At 52.9% G+C, this 18490-nt stretch overlaps 1 protein-coding gene across 2 annotated transcripts in view; it reads right to left on the minus strand.

Moving 5' to 3' along the window:
* NTMT1 (N-terminal Xaa-Pro-Lys N-methyltransferase 1) overlaps positions 1-18490 on the minus strand; it is a 54065-nt gene that overhangs the window by 16668 nt on the left and 18907 nt on the right. Inside the window, exon 2 of one of the 2 annotated variants that reach the window (XM_078646248.1) lies at positions 7634-8079. The exons of the other annotated variant lie outside the window; for it this stretch is intronic. Within the exon in view, the coding sequence (XP_078502374.1) occupies positions 7634-7795 (162 nt within the window). The 5' untranslated portion in view covers positions 7796-8079. The remainder of the gene's footprint in view (positions 1-7633; positions 8080-18490) is intronic. 2 annotated transcript variants of the gene reach the window in all.

The following is an 18490-nucleotide window of genomic DNA, read 5'->3' on the forward strand; positions in this document are numbered from 1 at the left end:
AAATTTATATAGGGAATTTGTCAGAGCTTGGTCTTAAAAAATCCCTTTGGTCCTCACTAACTGTTTGTGTCTGTCTGCAATGAGTTCCCAGGAGGGTGCAGGACCCCCTAGCAGTCCAAGCAGGGTAGAAGGTGCTCGCCCAGGGATCCAGCACGTATCCCACCTTGGTGGCCGAGGTGGGACACCTGAGCCAAACTGAGGGCTGCAATTTATAAAGTTCTCACTCTTTTCGGGAGTGTCCTCAGACGGAATATAACAGAAGACCCCGTTACTTGGCGAGTGACCCTGCAAGAGCGGAGGAGGGGAACTAACTAGTAGTGGGACATGTACTCTACATTAAAGCAAATACTCCAGGACCCAACAGGTCACCCAGTTTCAACCAGTCTATGAGCATCCAAAGCCCCCCCCCCCCATTCCACTCTCAAACAAAAAGAAACATGCATTCAGGCTGGCGTGGAATTACAAGTCACTGGTGGAATGACTTAGCGACCACCCAACACCACCACCGGACCCCACAGCAACATCTCCAAACCCCGCCAGTCCTTAGTGGCCAACCTCATCCGCCGATCTGCACATAAGGAAATACCAAACTAGGAGGAAGGCCCCCCTGTAACCTCGCCACCAAGTCAAGAGAGCACATGACTTCCGCAGAAAGGTACTGGTTGTTAGGTGACAACACTAGCCCTACAAGATAAAGGAAATATTTGTTGTGACATTCCTCTGAGATGTGCCCTACAAATGTCCAACCTCTAAGCCAGAGGTCTTCAATCTGTGGGGAGCGACCCCCAGGGGGGGCGTGGAGTCCTGAGAAGGGGATCCCTCATTCCCCTGCTTCACTTGTCCCTGCAATTGAAAAGGTCTGCTTTCCTTTTGGAAAGACGGCCTTCCTGGGATGGCTAATTTAGAAAGTTATCAGATGAAGTTTCATCAATTGAGTGACTTGTGTGTGAAAAGCTGTCATGCCAGGATGCCTGTTCATCTGAATGAAATGCCAATGTGCCCTATTAGTTAATCTGCAAGTGTAAAGGGTGCTTGGGAGCTGGTTCTGGCTTTAATTGATGCAATCACTCCAAGCTTTGGGATGACAAAGATTTGGTTTTTTTAAAGTAGGAGTGCAAAGAGTTAACAACTGGGCTGTGATGTGCGTGCTTTTAATTGTAACTACATTTACACAGCCATTAGTACCTCTAAGGAGATGTTGAAGGGACAGTTATGTAAAAGACAGCTGTAGATGAATCCATGGAAGAATAATTATCAGCCCTAAGATTTTTGGCAACTAATTGCAATTTTGGTGCTTCGTTAGACATTTATTTACGTGGACAGTTTGTTTAGGAGTGTATATTTTATGTTACAGAGATCCTTCTCTAAAGGAGGTATTAGTGGTGGCAAAGAGCACTGACCGTTCTGTGGAATCCTCGCGTGTCATGGGCCAAGAGGCAGCATCTTCTACTTCCTTGGCAGGGCTTGCTGTCAAAGACTCCATGTATATCAGTGTTGTGAAACCTAAGGATAAATGTGAAAAGCTGTAGAGAAATATAACGCGTTTTGTTATAGATGTGCGTCGAAATCACACCTAGGGAATTTCCCTCAATGTCCTGCAATTGGGAAACCTTGTGTTAAAATGCAGGAAACAAGGGCACTTCCATAGTGTTTGAAGAATGGGGAAAAACAACTCCAGAGATAACAGAATTGAAGTTCCTTCAGAGATTGAAACTTTGGAATTATCCAACCTAGTTCTCAATCTGGATGTGTCCGGGTATCAGAAGGCCAAATTAAGGATCCCATCTGCCAAGTTACTCTAGTTCGTAAACTCACTTTGGACATGATCTGTGATTCCGGGGCTCCTATCACAATTATATCTGATACTTTGTTCTATTCTAACTGGAAAGATTGTGTACGGTTACAAGCTCCTGAAGTTCGACGTAAAGCATATGGAGATCAAGACATTGACAAGTTGTGATTTTTCAGTGATTGAATAAACTGCTTAGGAAGATCTGCTGTGACAAAAAATGCATGTTGCAAGAAAGGGCAGGTCTTTTGTGGGTTGGAAGGGTTTAGCAAAGCTTGGTATAATGTTAGTAGCTGTAGCTGATGCTAGAGTCAGAATTTCTGATGCACCTCTGGTTTGTGTTCAGTCCATCAACTGAGATGGTATGGTGTTGTGGAGTAAACATTTTCCTGAGGTTTTAAGCATTTCTGTTGGTTGTGCGAAAAATGACGTTCATTCCATTGTTTTAAAAATAAAAACTCCATACCGGTGTCTCACAAGGCCCATCCTGTCCCTCTGAACTTTAGAGATGAACTTAAATCCCTGCTTGATCAGATGATTTCTGAGGACATCATTGAGAAAGCCGAAGCATCTGAATGGGTTAGTCCCATCGTGATAGTGCGCAAAAAGGATAGAAGTATCAGGCTCTGTGTTGACTTGTGCAGTTTAAGCAACTGTATTGTGGTTGAGAGTTATCACTTAACCTAAAATACATGGATTGCGAGCCAATATTGATGATTAGCGATTATGGTATCAGATTACGGTCTGATTAATGAAAATATAATGCTCAAAAGTTTGACTACTTAGGTCATTCTATTGGCCTAAAGGTATTTCTTCAAGCTGTCTTTTACCAAAGATATTCAGGATGCTCAAGTTGCGAGAGACAAAGATCCGCTCAGACCATTCCTTGGTCTTAGCGAGTCCCATTCCAGATTTGTGGGTGGTTACCCCTATGGAGTACAACTCCTGAGGGATCTTATTAAGAAAGAGATAAAGTATATATGGAATGACGACATTTAATCTGCATTTGATTCTGTCAAAAAGCTAATTATTTCGGCACCTGCGCTTGCTCCATTTCAAGCAGATAAAGAGTGTATGGCAATAGTTGATGCAAGTGAGGTTGGGTGCTGTGCTGTCTCACGTCATTCATGTCAAGGAGCGCACGGCTGCATTTGCTTCACGTACTCTCTCTTTAGCTGAAGCTCGGTACAGCACCATTGAACGTGAAGCGTTAGCATGTTCTTGGGCGGCGGAAAGATTCAAAATGTTTTGTGGTGCACACGGTTCACCATGTTCACTGATCACAAACCATTGCTTCATCTGTTGAATTGTAAGGACACTGGTTACGCGTAATCACGTTTAGTTAGGCTGCTATCTAAGTTACAGCAATACAATTTCGTTTTGAAGTACTTTCCAGGGGTTAAGAACACTAGAGCGGACTGTTTTTTCCAGGCTTCCCATTCAGGAAGATCCTAGTGAGAACTCAAGGAGAGATGAATTTGTCATTGCATTAGTGGATGATGTTGATTCTAGAGCTGGTCCCATTTCACACGAAAAATGGTTACAGGCAGATTTTGCAGAAGGTGTCAAGCTTTATGGCGAATGGATGGCCAGAGGGGTTTTGAGGCTTCCATGCATCCTTTCATTCAAGTTTCTGATGAGTTAGCGATGGTTGAAGGAGTTGTAGTGAGGGGTGATCGTTGCATGCCGCCTTCATACCGCAGGCTCCTACTTCTTAATGAGGCACACGGAGGGCTTTTGGGAGTACCAAGGACTTGCAAAGCTTTGCAGCAATTTTATTGGTGGCCATCATTGGAAGCTCGGGTTGAAATGTTTAATGAAGGGTGTTCTGCTTGTTTAGTTTCTGATAAGCATTGGAAGAAGCATGAAACCACTTTTATTCCAGTTTCTTTGCCTGAGAAGGCATGGAGCAAAGTAGCTTTGGATTTTGCAGGGCCGTTCGAACTACTGCCTGCGGGGCAACAATATGTAATGGTGATAGTTGATTATTTCAGTAAATGGGTGTTCTTTGAAGTTACGTCACACCCTGACACTGAGTCAGTTATTGTCTTTCTTGTAAGTATTTTTCTCACTGAAGGTGCTCCATAGAAGTTGGTTTCCGACAGTGGCACTCATTTTGTCTCAAAAAGAATGTGTGTATTTTTGGAGGAACAAGTCAAACATTACCATTGCATTTTATTCTCCTCCTGTTAACGGTTTAGTGAAGCAAATGAATCGCCTTCTTAAGGAGAGTATCCAGACTGCTATAGCAATGGGATATGATGCTATGGAGTTTTTATTAAATAGAAGTTTGGTCATATCTTCTTACTCCTCAAAGCCCCACGGGAGTGTCTCCTTTTCTTTTTATGAGAAAGGGGTTCCCAGATGCTCTTATTGTCCTTATGGGGCCAGAAGACTTAACAAGGAGAGAACGGGTAACTTGTTGGCGGATGTTGCTGACAGTGTTCCACGAAGCAGCTGCATACCAAGCAGTTGTTTGATTTGATGCATAAAGCTCGCCCAGGTGAACTGTCAGCAGGTGCTTGGATTTTGATGAGGATTCCAACGAGGGTGAAGAAGGGCGACTCCAGGTGGTCTATTCCAGTGTGTGTTGAGAAGGTGTCCAAAGCATTGGCATTTTTAAAAGGAAAGGGTTGATGGAGCAAAAGGGATTCGGAAAAAGTATCTAAAGAACAGGCAGAATAAATTGCAAGGATTAGAGAGTCGGAAGAGTCTGATTCCTATGATGTGTGAGAGGGTGATTTGATAATCCCTCACCACACTCCACCTTTCGAGCCCTCTTCCACCACGGGCGGGTGGATACGGACCCTGCTCGGAGTGGCACCGCTGCCAGGAGGCGCCTTCCTGCCTGGCCTTCATCTGGTCTCTCCTATTACTAGTAGTGGTGAGGAAGAGCAGCTCAAGGTGCTGGTCCATACTTGGCAGTCAGCCACTGAACAGACACCAGTACTTGTTTCCAAGTCCACGGAGCACTGACCATAGGGCAGGGGCAGCCTTGGAGTCGGAGGTACCACAGGTGAACCAGGGTGAAGGAACGTTTTGGGTAAATAGATGCCAGGGTATATCTGGTAAGGCAGTGGTGGGTCTGTGCGCCGATGTGGGCATGTAGTTGTAGAGGGAGGTGTTAAACAAAATGGATTTGCAACTGCCCTGTGGTCCATCATGAACCACCAGCTTGAAGGGTGTGAGGGTGCCTGAGATCGGGCAGAGAGGAGAGCTCTGGGGCCAACGGGTGTCCATGGGCACTCTATGGTGGGCGGGCTCACATACCCGGGTAACTTACACCGCGACAGTAGTCAGGCAGTGGCAGGTGGCGCAGTGAGCTGCTGGGCGGAGGAGTGAGCCTACACGGGGGGACCCCCGACTTCTGCCCAACTTGGATAAACTGGAAGGTCTGAACCCCTGGGACCGCCTGGGGCCATCGTTCAGCCTTTGACGGACTCCCGCTCAACCTGTCAGAGACCCGGAGGTTTAAGCATCTTCAGGTCAAGCATGCATTATTGGAATACAGAAGCCCACTTGCGAGGTCCAGCACGAGTCCCCGCTGAAGTACAGGCTGTGGCAGCGTTGCTTTGCAGACAGGCGGCTTCACAAGAAGGCTCAAGGCCCTCGATGGGAGAAGTGGGGACTAGGGGCCCGATTCACAGAATGAACTTAAGACTCAATCCTAAACTTACTACTATTTTGGTATTCACAGAATGCACTTGGACTTACTACTTTTGGTATTCACAGAAGTTAGGATTCTGTCTTAAGTTTGTCTTAAGACAAACTTAAGACAAAATCCTAACTTACGTCTGTCTTAAGTTTGTCTTAAGTTTGTCTTAAGTTTGTTTTAAGTTTGTCTTAAGTCTGTCTTAAGTCTGTCTTAAGTCTGTCTTAAGTCTGTCTTAAGTCTGTCTTAAGTCTGTCTTAAGACCTAGATCTTGGAGGACTGAATAATACAGGATGAGCAGACGTGTCCCCAGAAGGTGGCACTCGAGTCAGGGTTTAGGTTGGTTCAACTAAAAATACTGCGTATGGTGTACAGCACAAGAATCCAGGTCACTGATCAAACAAGTTGCAACCCTGTGATCCTGCACACAACCTTAGATCCAGTGAGGAACTCTTATTGCACCCGCGTCGTACAGGCACGGCCAGACATGGGGCTGTTCCTTTTCCTTTCTGCCCCCAGCATTTGAACAGTTACCCCTGCATATGCGCGCGTGTTCGGACCTAGTTCTATTTTAGAAAAAAAACCTTGATAACCTGGCACATCTAAATGAGTATCCCTGCTAATTGTATGTGACCAGTGTGGGGTGCTACAGCGCCGCGAGACCCTTTTGAGGGTGATTCGCTGCGCTTAACAAATATGAATAATAAATAAATGAACCACACTGTGGAAAGGGGGAAATTGACAATGGTGGATGTCTCAGAATGGGTGCACTCCTTCATACCCTGTGGAGATGCCCAAGCGCTGGTGGGCATCAACCGTCGGATGGAGAGCGCAAGGGGTGAAAAGATCAGGAAGCGCCCTCTGCCGGCGCCGGTGGGCGGGTCACAGATCTGCTCAGATCTTCTGTAATTCAGCGGTGATGGTGGCAGGTGGGGGGGTCCCTCGCGCAGCGGGATACAATGATGGGCTGGGGTGGGATGGCGGTGTATGGCAGAGGTCTTAAAACGGGTGGGTGTTAACTTAATTTAGGGCGGGGTGGGCTCAGACTCCAGCCAAGAGAAGCAGCCTTTTGAGAATAGTGGTACTTTTTAAGTGACCGAAAGCGACACCGTGAGCATTTTCTAATGGGACGCCACTAACGACTTGTGATATGTATAACCTGGCTGGGAGTAGGTGTGAAAGGGGAGGGGTTCCAAATATTACTCCCCCCATTACTGATAATCACACTGTGGATAATCTCTCTCTCACACACTCACACTCACTGTGGAAGACAAGGTTGCCGGGGGAGGGAGCGCGTCTTCGTTGTCACGAGGCCTGACACTGGAATGTCTCTTTTTGTACACAATGTCTGTTCTTAATTGTTCTTTTTTTATCTTTACAATGAATAAAATGTATTTTATTTTTCGATCAGAAGAGCAAAAAACAGTCCTACCTGTGCCAAGTAACTAACCAGACGCACAGACACCACCCTAAATTGAAGAGACGCACAGTGGGACCCTGTGAGGAAGCCCCCGGACTGCCCCCGTGTCTAAGCGGTCTCCATATAGACCTCTGCGGAGAGCCCTACCGGTCAGCGCAGAATGAAGGCTTGAACTTCGAAAGTAAAGGGGGGGCACTTCCGGGGGTGTCACAGCTCTGAAGGGGTGAAACCAAGGACTCCCAGGAGGAGAGCTGTGCAGCCACAGAACACTCTGCAGGAACTAGGGGGTCACTTCCAGGGGTATCACAGCTCTGAGGGGGTCAAACCAATGACTGCCCAGGAGGAGAGCTGTAGAGCCACAGCTCACGTGCACTCACCTCTAGGAACCTATGAAGGAACTTGGGGGTCACCTCCAGGGGTGTCAGAGCTCTGAAGGGGTGAATCCAAGGACTGCCCAGGAGGAGAGCTGTGGGGCCACAGAACACCCTGCAGGAACTAGGGGGTCACTTCCAGGGGTGTCAGAGCTCTGAGGGGGTGAAACCAAGGACTGCCCAGGAGGAGAGCTGTGGAGCCACAGAACACCCCGCAGGAACTTGGGGGTCACAGCTCTGAGGGGGTGAAAGCAAGGCCTGACTGCCCAGGAGGAGAGCTGTGGGGCCACAGCTCCCGTTCACTCACCTCCAGGAACCTCTGCGGGAACGTGGGGGTCCCTTCCAGGGGTGTCGGACATCTGAAGGGGGGGGGGGGGGGGGACCAGCTCCCGTTCACTCACCTCCAGGAACCTCTGCAGGAACCGGCGCGATCCGGCGATGTCGATGTTGGAGATGTGTCCGTAGCCCCCCAGCATGCCGTCCACCGTGGCCGGGACCTCCTTCCAGTACTGCTGGGCCTTGCTGTAGAACTGGCCCTCGTCCTCCACCGCCTCGCTCGTCATGGTGCCCGGGACAGGCCCCTCCCGGCCGCAGGCCTTGGAGCTGTGCCTCTGAAGCGCCTTGAAGCTGTGCCTCTGCGAAGCGCCTTGGAGCTGTGCCTCTGCGAAGCGCCTTGAAGCTCGGCCTCTCTCTGGGGCGCCTTGTAGCTGTGCCTCTGTGAAGTGCCTTGAAGCTGTGCCTCTGTGAAGTGCCTTGAAGCTGTGCCTCTGTCAAGTGCCTTGAAGCTGTGCCTCTCTCAAGTGCCTTGAAGCCGAACCTCTCTCTGCAGCGCCTTGGAGCGGTGCCTCTGTGGAGGGAAGGACAGCAGTGAGTGAGTGACACAAGTGTTGCTTAAAATGGAGCGGGGGAGGAGGGGCTCAGACAGGCCAATCAGGGCCCCCAGTGACCCACGAACAGCTGCAGGGGTGGGGAGGGGACGGGGGCCCAGAGCTCAAGCCCAGCGGGGGAGGGTACCTAGGTCTCTCTGGGGGCGAGGGGGGGGGGGGGCGGAGAGGGGGCTGCGTGACGCAAGCAGTAATGCATCTAGATAAAGTGCTTTCCACCTCTAGGCACCTGTCTGAGGCGCCGAGAAGGGGTGCAGGTGGGTGAGGCTGAGAGGCCCATCAGGGGGGACCTGTGACGTCGAGCAGGGGGTGGGGGGTATCCCCAGGGTTAGAGCTGCAGGGGGCCGGATGGGGCACTGCCACAAGCACACCTGCGAGGGGGCTGGACACAGGGGCCCCAGGGCCTGGGATGTACAGGGGGCGTGGCTCGGTGACAGCCGAGAGGGGCCACACGGAGGCAGCACCAGAGGCTAAATATACCCCCCCCCTGTAAGCACCCCCACACCACCCCCCTTCCCCCACAGCCCCTACTCCGGCCCCTGGTCCTCAGGAGGATCACTGCCCGGCAGAAATACAAACCAAGGCACCAAGGAGGTCCCAAACAAGGCAGGAGGGCCCTCGAAAGGGGCCCCTGGCCTCACCCGACCGACACAGACCCTGGGATTTAAAGGGGCTCAACCCTTCGCGGCAGTAAAGGCCCCGCGGCAGCGGTGCTTAACCTGTGCTCCGGGAATGTTTTATAAAATTACACATTTAAATGAATCAAGCATGTCCAAATGAAGAAAAACGAAACATGGGAAAACCTTTTCTACATTTAATCGTGAATTGAAATATTTCTAAATCTGAGCTTTAGTTTGGCGCAGACTCGCTTCTGAATAGAATCCGCTTCGCCAGGGGCCCCACCTTCCAATAATGCCTCGGTGGGGGTCCCCGGAACTCCGTGATCATTCAGTGGGGGCCACAGGTTCAGAACTGCTGCCCTGGGGCAGGGGTCGAACCCCTGTATGGGCAGGGCGACTGCACACACTTATGACTGGGGTCTCTGGGGGAGACGCACGAGGGCCCTACACGCCACATCTGCTCACCTGGATACAAAACAATGTCCCATGGACATGGGTTACCCCTACGACCCGGGAGCCCCCCGTTACCACAGCTCGCTGGGCGGCTGGTTAGGGTCAGTCAGACCCTTCAGTGCCTCTGGAGGCTCAGCTCAGTGAAAGAGGGAAGGCAAGGTGGAACCCTGGGAGGGGGGGGGGGTTTAAACCCCTGGCACCCTGTCTGAGGGGAGGGGAAGGCATTAAAACCCTGGCACCCTGTATGAGGGGAGAGGAAGGCATTAAAACCCTGGCACCCTGTATGAGGGGAGGGGAAGGCATTAAAACCCTGGCACCCTGTATGAGGGGAGGGGAAGGCATTAAAACCCAAGCAAGCTGTCTGAGAGGAGGGGAAGACACTAAAACCCTGGCACCCTGTCTGAGGGGAGGGGAAGGCATTAAAACCCTGGCACCCTGTCTGAGGGGAGAGGAAGGCATTAAAACCCTGGCACCCTGTATGAGGGGAGGGGAAGGCATTAAAACCCTGGCACCCTGTATGAGGGGAGGGGAAGGCATTAAAACCCTGGCACCCTGTATGAGGGGAGGGGAAGGCATTAAAACCCAAGCAAGCTGTCTGAGAGGAGGGGAAGACACTAAAACCCTGGCACCCTGTCTGAGGGGAGGGGAAGGCATTAAAACCCTAGCACTCTGTCTGAGGGGAGGGGAGGGCATTAACACCCTGGCACCCTGTCTGAGGGGAGGGGAAGGCATTAAAACCCTGGCACCCTGTCTGAGGGGAGGAGAAGGCATTAAAACCCTGGCACCCTGTATGAGGGGAGGGGAAGGCATTAAAACCCTGGCACCCTGTATGAGGGGAGGGGAAGACATTAAAACCCCGGCACCCTGTCTGAGGGGAGGAGAAGGCATTAAAACCCTGGCACCCTGTATGAGGGGAGGGGAAGGCATTAAAACCCCGGCACCCTGTCTGAGGGGAGGAGAAGGCATTAAAACCCTGGCACCCTGTATGAGGGGAGGGGAAGGCATTAAAACCCTGGCACCCTGTCTGAGGGGAGGAGAAGGCATTAAAACCCTGGCACCCTGTCTGAGGGGAGGAGAAGACATTAAAACCCTGGCACCCTGTCTGAGGGGAGGAGAAGGCATTAAAACCCTGGCACCCTGTATGAGGGGAGGGGAAGGCATTAAAACCCTGGCACCCTGTATGAGGGGAGGGGAAGGCATTAAAACCCAAGCAAGCTGTCTGAGAGGAGGGAAGGCATTAAAACCCTGGCACCCTGTCTGAGAGGAGGGGAAGACATTAAAACCCCAGGCACCCTGTATAAGGGGAGGGGAAGGCATTAAAACCCTGGCACCCTGTATGAGGGGAGGGGAAGGCATTAAAACCCTGGCACCCTGTATGAGGGGAGGGGAAGGCATTAAAACCCTGGCACCCTGTATGAGGGGAGGGGAAGGCATTAAAACCCTGGCACCCTGTATGAGGGGAGGGGAAGGCATTAAAACCCTGGCACCCTGTATGAGGGGAGGGGAAGACATTAAAACCCCGGCACCCTGTCTGAGAGGAGGAGAAGGCATTAAAACCCTGGCACCCTGTATGAGGGGAGGGGAAGGCATTAAAACCCTGGCACCCTGTCTGAGGGGAGGAGAAGGCATTAAACCCTGGCACCCTGTATGAGGGGAGGGGAAGGCATTAAAACCCTGGCACCCTGTCTGAGGGGAGGAGAAGGCATTAAAACCCTGGCACCCTGTCTGAGGGGAGGAGAAGACATTAAAACCCTGGCACCCTGTCTGAGGGGAGGAGAAGGCATTAAAACCCTGGCACCCTGTATGAGGGGAGGGGAAGGCATTAAAACCCTGGCACCCTGTATGAGGGGAGGGGAAGGCATTAAAACCCAAGCAAGCTGTCTGAGAGGAGGGAAGGCATTAAAACCCTGGCACCCTGTCTGAGAGGAGGGGAAGACATTAAAACCCTGGCACCCTGTATGAGGGGAGGGGAAGGCATTAAAACCCTGGCACCCTGTATGAGGGGAGGGGAAGGCATTAAAACCCTGGCACCCTGTATGAGGGGAGGGGAAGGCATTAAAACCCTGGCACCCTGTATGAGGGGAGGGGAAGACATTAAAACCCCGGCACCCTGTCTGAGAGGAGGGGAAGACATTAAAACCCTGGCACCCTGTCTGAGAGGAGGGGAAGACATTAAAACCCTGGCACCCTGTCTGAGGGGAGGGGAAGGCATTAAAACCCTGGCACCCTGTCTGAGGGGAGGGGAAGGCATTAAAACCCTGGCACCCTGTATGAGGGGAGGGGAAGGCATTAAAACCCAAGCAAGCTGTCTGAGAGGAGGGAAGGCATTAAAACCCTGGCACCCTGTCTGAGAGGAGGGGAAGACATTAAAACCCTGGCACCCTGTCTGAGAGGAGGGGAAGACATTAAAACCCTGGCACCCTGTCTGAGGGGAGGGGAAGACATTAAAACCCTAGCACCCTGTCTGAGGGGAGGGAAGGCATTAAAACCCTGGCACCCTGTCTGAGGGGAGGGAAGGCATTAAAACCCTGGCACCCTGTCTGAGGGGAGGGGAAGGCATTAAAACCCTGGCACCCTGTCTGAGGGGAGGGGAAGGCATTAAAACCCTGGCACCCTGTCTGAGGGGAGAGGAAGGCATTAAAACCCTGGCACCCTGTATGAGGGGAGGGGAAGGCATTAAAACCCTGGCACCCTGTATGAGGGGAGGGGAAGGCATTAAAACCCAAGCAAGCTGTCTGAGAGGAGGGGAAGACACTAAAACCCTGGCACCCTGTCTGAGGGGAGGAGAAGGCATTAAAACCCTGGCACCCTGTATGAGGGGAGGGGAAGGCATTAAAACCCTGGCACCCTGTATGAGGGGAGGGGAAGACATTAAAACCCCGGCACCCTGTCTGAGGGGAGGAGAAGGCATTAAAACCCTGGCACCCTGTATGGGGGAGGGGAAGGCATTAAAACCCCGGCACCCTGTCTGAGGGGAGGAGAAGGCATTAAAACCCTGGCACCCTGTATGAGGGGAGGGGAAGGCATTAAAACCCTGGCACCCTGTCTGAGGGGAGGAGAAGGCATTAAAACCCTGGCACCCTGTCTGAGGGGAGGAGAAGACATTAAAACCCTGGCACCCTGTCTGAGGGGAGGAGAAGGCATTAAAACCCTGGCACCCTGTATGAGGGGAGGGGAAGGCATTAAAACCCTGGCACCCTGTATGAGGGGAGGGGAAGGCATTAAAACCCAAGCAAGCTGTCTGAGAGGAGGGAAGGCATTAAAACCCTGGCACCCTGTCTGAGAGGAGGGGAAGACATTAAAACCCTGGCACCCTGTCTGAGAGGAGGGGAAGACATTAAAACCCCAGGCACCCTGTATAAGGGGAGGGGAAGGCATTAAAACCCTGGCACCCTGTATGAGGGGAGGGGAAGGCATTAAAACCCTGGCACCCTGTATGAGGGGAGGGGAAGGCATTAAAACCCTGGCACCCTGTATGAGGGGAGGGGAAGGCATTAAAACCCTGGCACCCTGTATGAGGGGAGGGGAAGACATTAAAACCCCGGCACCCTGTCTGAGAGGAGGGGAAGACATTAAAACCCTGGCACCCTGTCTGAGAGGAGGGGAAGACATTAAAACCCTGGCACCCTGTCTGAGGGGAGGGGAAGGCATTAAAACCCTGGCACCCTGTCTGAGGGGAGGGGAAGGCATTAAAACCCTGGCACCCTGTATGAGGGGAGGGGAAGGCATTAAAACCCAAGCAAGCTGTCTGAGAGGAGGGAAGGCATTAAAACCCTGGCACCCTGTCTGAGAGGAGGGGAAGACATTAAAACCCTGGCACCCTGTCTGAGAGGAGGGGAAGACATTAAAACCCTGGCACCCTGTCTGAGGGGAGGGGAAGACATTAAAACCCTAGCACCCTGTCTGAGGGGAGGGAAGGCATTAAAACCCTGGCACCCTGTCTGAGAGGAGGGGAAGGCATTAAAACCCTGGCACCCTGTCTGAGGGGAGGGGAAGGCATTAAAACCCTGGCACCCTGTATGAGGGGAGGGGAAGGCATTAACACCCTGGCACCCTGTCTGAGAGGAGGGGAAGGCATTAAAACCCTGGCACCCTGTATGAGGGGAGGGGAAGGCATTAAAACCCAAGCAAGCTGTCTGAGAGGAGGGAAGGCATTAAAACCCTGGCACCCTGTCTGAGAGGAGGGGAAGACATTAAAACCCTGGCACCCTGTCTGAGAGGAGGGGAAGACATTAAAACCCTGGCACCCTGTCTGAGAGGAGGGGAAGACATTAAAACCCCAGGCACCCTGTATAAGGGGAGGGGAAGGCATTAAAACCCTGGCACCCTGTATGAGGGGAGGGGAAGGCATTAAAACCCTGGCACCCTGTATGAGGGGAGGGGAAGGCATTAAAACCCTGGCACCCTGTATGAGGGGAGGGGAAGACATTAAAACCCTGGCACCCTGTCTGAGAGGAGGGGAAGACATTAAAACCCTGGCACCCTGTCTGAGAGGAGGGGAAGACATTAAAACCCTGGCACCCTGTCTGAGAGGAGGGGAAGACATTAAAACCCTGGCACCCTGTCTGAGGGGAGGGGAAGGCATTAAAACCCTGGCACCCTGTCTGAGGGGAGGGGAAGGCATTAAAACCCTGGCACCCTGTATGAGGGGAGGGGAAGGCATTAAAACCCTGGCACCCTGTATGAGGGGAGGGGAAGGCATTAAAACCCAAGCAAGCTGTCTGAGAGGAGGGAAGGCATTAAAACCCTGGCACCCTGTCTGAGAGGAGGGGAAGACATTAAAACCCTGGCACCCTGTCTGATAGGAGGGGAAGACATTAAAACCCTGGCACCCTGTCTGAGGGGAGGGGAAGACATTAAAACCCTAGCACCCTGTCTGAGGGGAGGGAAGGCATTAAAACCCTGGCACCCTGTCTGAGAGGAGGGGAAGGCATTAAAACCCTGGCACCCTGTCTGAGGGGAGGGAAGGCATTAAAACCCTGGCACCCTGTATGAGGGGAGGGGAAGGCATTAAAACCCAAGCAAGCTGTCTGAGAGGAGGGAAGGCATTAAAACCCTGGCACCCTGTCTGAGAGGAGGGGAAGACATTAAAACCCTGGCACCCTGTCTGAGAGGAGGGGAAGACATTAAAACCCTGGCACCCTGCCTGAGGGGAGGGGAAGGCATTAAACCCCTAGCAAGCTGTCTGAGGGGGAGGGAAGGCATCAAAACCCTGGCACCCTGCCTGAGGGGAGGGGAAGGCATTAAAACCCTAGCACCCTGTCTGAGGGGAGGGGAAGGCATTAAAACCCTACCACCCTGTCTGAGGGGAGGGGAAGGCATTAAAACCCTACCACCCTGTCTGAGGGGAGGGGAGGGGAAGGCATTAAAACCCCAGCACCCTGTCTGGGGGGGGGAGGCATTAAAACCCTACCACCCTGTCTGAGGGGAGGGGAAGGCATTAAAACCCTAGCACCCTGTCTGAGGGGAGGGGAAGGCATTAAAACCCTAGCGCCCTGTCTGAGGGGAGGGGAAGGCATTAAAACCCTGGCACCCTGCCTGAGGGGAGGGGAAGGCATTAAAACCCTGGCAAGCTGTCTGAGGGGAGGGGAAGGCATTAAAACCCTGGCACCCTGTATGAGGGGAGGGGAAGGCATTAAAACCCTGGCACCCTGTATGAGGGGAGGGGAAGGCATTAAAACCCTGGCACCCTGTATGAGGGGAGGGGAAGGCATTAAAACCCTGGCACCCTGTATGAGGGGAGGGGAAGGCATTAAAACCCTGGCACCCTGTATGAGGGGAGGGGAAGGCATTAAAACCCTGGCACCCTGTATGAGGGGAGGGGAAGGCATTAAAACCCTGGCACCCTGTCTGAGGGGAGGAGAAGGCATTAAAACCCTGGCACCCTGTCTGAGGGGAGGAGAAGACATTAAAACCCTGGCACCCTGTCTGAGGGGAGGAGAAGGCATTAAAACCCTGGCACCCTGTATGAGGGGAGGGGAAGGCATTAAAACCCTGGCACCCTGTATGAGGGGAGGGGAAGGCATTAAAACCCAAGCAAGCTGTCTGAGAGGAGGGAAGGCATTAAAACCCTGGCACCCTGTCTGAGAGGAGGGGAAGACATTAAAACCCTGGCACCCTGTATGAGGGGAGGGGAAGGCATTAAAACCCTGGCACCCTGTATGAGGGGAGGGGAAGGCATTAAAACCCTGGCACCCTGTATGAGGGGAGGGGAAGGCATTAAAACCCTGGCACCCTGTATGAGGGGAGGGGAAGACATTAAAACCCCGGCACCCTGTCTGAGAGGAGGGGAAGACATTAAAACCCTGGCACCCTGTCTGAGAGGAGGGGAAGACATTAAAACCCTGGCACCCTGTCTGAGGGGAGGGGAAGGCATTAAAACCCTGGCACCCTGTCTGAGGGGAGGGGAAGGCATTAAAACCCTGGCACCCTGTATGAGGGGAGGGGAAGGCATTAAAACCCAAGCAAGCTGTCTGAGAGGAGGGAAGGCATTAAAACCCTGGCACCCTGTCTGAGAGGAGGGGAAGACATTAAAACCCTGGCACCCTGTCTGAGAGGAGGGGAAGACATTAAAACCCTGGCACCCTGTCTGAGGGGAGGGGAAGACATTAAAACCCTAGCACCCTGTCTGAGGGGAGGGAAGGCATTAAAACCCTGGCACCCTGTCTGAGGGGAGGGGAAGGCATTAAAACCCTGGCACCCTGTCTGAGGGGAGGGAAGGCATTAAAACCCTGGCACCCTGTCTGAGGGGAGGGGAAGGCATTAAAACCCTGGCACCCTGTCTGAGGGGAGGGGAAGGCATTAAAACCCTGGCACCCTGTCTGAGGGGAGAGGAAGGCATTAAAACCCTGGCACCCTGTATGAGGGGAGGGGAAGGCATTAAAACCCTGGCACCCTGTATGAGGGGAGGGGAAGGCATTAAAACCCAAGCAAGCTGTCTGAGAGGAGGGGAAGACACTAAAACCCTGGCACCCTGTCTGAGGGGAGGAGAAGGCATTAAAACCCTGGCACCCTGTATGAGGGGAGGGGAAGGCATTAAAACCCTGGCACCCTGTATGAGGGGAGGGGAAGACATTAAAACCCCGGCACCCTGTCTGAGGGGAGGAGAAGGCATTAAAACCCTGGCACCCTGTATGAGGGGAGGGGAAGGCATTAAAACCCCGGCACCCTGTCTGAGGGGAGGAGAAGGCATTAAAACCCTGGCACCCTGTATGAGGGGAGGGGAAGGCATTAAAACCCTGGCACCCTGTCTGAGGGGAGGAGAAGGCATTAAAACCCTGGCACCCTGTCTGAGGGGAGGAGAAGACATTAAAACCCTGGCACCCTGTCTGAGGGGAGGAGAAGGCATTAAAACCCTGGCACCCTGTATGAGGGGAGGGGAAGGCATTAAAACCCTGGCACCCTGTATGAGGGGAGGGGAAGGCATTAAAACCCAAGCAAGCTGTCTGAGAGGAGGGAAGGCATTAAAACCCTGGCACCCTGTCTGAGAGGAGGGGAAGACATTAAAACCCTGGCACCCTGTCTGAGAGGAGGGGAAGACATTAAAACCCCAGGCACCCTGTATAAGGGGAGGGGAAGGCATTAAAACCCTGGCACCCTGTATGAGGGGAGGGGAAGGCATTAAAACCCTGGCACCCTGTATGAGGGGAGGGGAAGGCATTAAAACCCTGGCACCCTGTATGAGGGGAGGGGAAGGCATTAAAACCCTGGCACCCTGTATGAGGGGAGGGGAAGACATTAAAACCCCGGCACCCTGTCTGAGAGGAGGGGAAGACATTAAAACCCTGGCACCCTGTCTGAGAGGAGGGGAAGACATTAAAACCCTGGCACCCTGTCTGAGGGGAGGGGAAGGCATTAAAACCCTGGCACCCTGTCTGAGGGGAGGGGAAGGCATTAAAACCCTGGCACCCTGTATGAGGGGAGGGGAAGGCATTAAAACCCAAGCAAGCTGTCTGAGAGGAGGGAAGGCATTAAAACCCTGGCACCCTGTCTGAGAGGAGGGGAAGACATTAAAACCCTGGCACCCTGTCTGAGAGGAGGGGAAGACATTAAAACCCTGGCACCCTGTCTGAGGGGAGGGGAAGACATTAAAACCCTAGCACCCTGTCTGAGGGGAGGGAAGGCATTAAAACCCTGGCACCCTGTCTGAGAGGAGGGGAAGGCATTAAAACCCTGGCACCCTGTCTGAGGGGAGGGGAAGGCATTAAAACCCTGGCACCCTGTATGAGGGGAGGGGAAGGCATTAAAACCCTGGCACCCTGTCTGAGAGGAGGGGAAGGCATTAAAACCCTGGCACCCTGTATGAGGGGAGGGGAAGGCATTAAAACCCAAGCAAGCTGTCTGAGAGGAGGGAAGGCATTAAAACCCTGGCACCCTGTCTGAGAGGAGGGGAAGACATTAAAACCCTGGCACCCTGTCTGAGAGGAGGGGAAGACATTAAAACCCTGGCACCCTGTCTGAGAGGAGGGGAAGACATTAAAACCCCAGGCACCCTGTATAAGGGGAGGGGAAGGCATTAAAACCCTGGCACCCTGTATGAGGGGAGGGGAAGGCATTAAAACCCTGGCACCCTGTATGAGGGGAGGGGAAGGCATTAAAACCCTGGCACCCTGTATGAGGGGAGGGGAAGACATTAAAACCCTGGCACCCTGTCTGAGAGGAGGGGAAGACATTAAAACCCTGGCACCCTGTCTGAGAGGAGGGGAAGACATTAAAACCCTGGCACCCTGTCTGAGAGGAGGGGAAGACATTAAAACCCTGGCACCCTGTCTGAGGGGAGGGGAAGGCATTAAAACCCTGGCACCCTGTCTGAGGGGAGGGGAAGGCATTAAAACCCTGGCACCCTGTATGAGGGGAGGGGAAGGCATTAAAACCCTGGCACCCTGTATGAGGGGAGGGGAAGGCATTAAAACCCAAGCAAGCTGTCTGAGAGGAGGGAAGGCATTAAAACCCTGGCACCCTGTCTGAGAGGAGGGGAAGACATTAAAACCCTGGCACCCTGTCTGATAGGAGGGGAAGACATTAAAACCCTGGCACCCTGTCTGAGGGGAGGGGAAGACATTAAAACCCTAGCACCCTGTCTGAGGGGAGGGAAGGCATTAAAACCCTGGCACCCTGTCTGAGAGGAGGGGAAGGCATTAAAACCCTGGCACCCTGTCTGAGGGGAGGGAAGGCATTAAAACCCTGGCACCCTGTATGAGGGGAGGGGAAGGCATTAAAACCCAAGCAAGCTGTCTGAGAGGAGGGAAGGCATTAAAACCCTGGCACCCTGTCTGAGAGGAGGGGAAGACATTAAAACCCT

The sequence above is a fragment of the Lissotriton helveticus genome, chromosome 5_1 (genome assembly GCF_964261635.1).
Source record: "Lissotriton helveticus chromosome 5_1, aLisHel1.1, whole genome shotgun sequence".
Classification (NCBI taxonomy): Eukaryota; Metazoa; Chordata; class Amphibia; order Caudata; family Salamandridae; genus Lissotriton; species Lissotriton helveticus.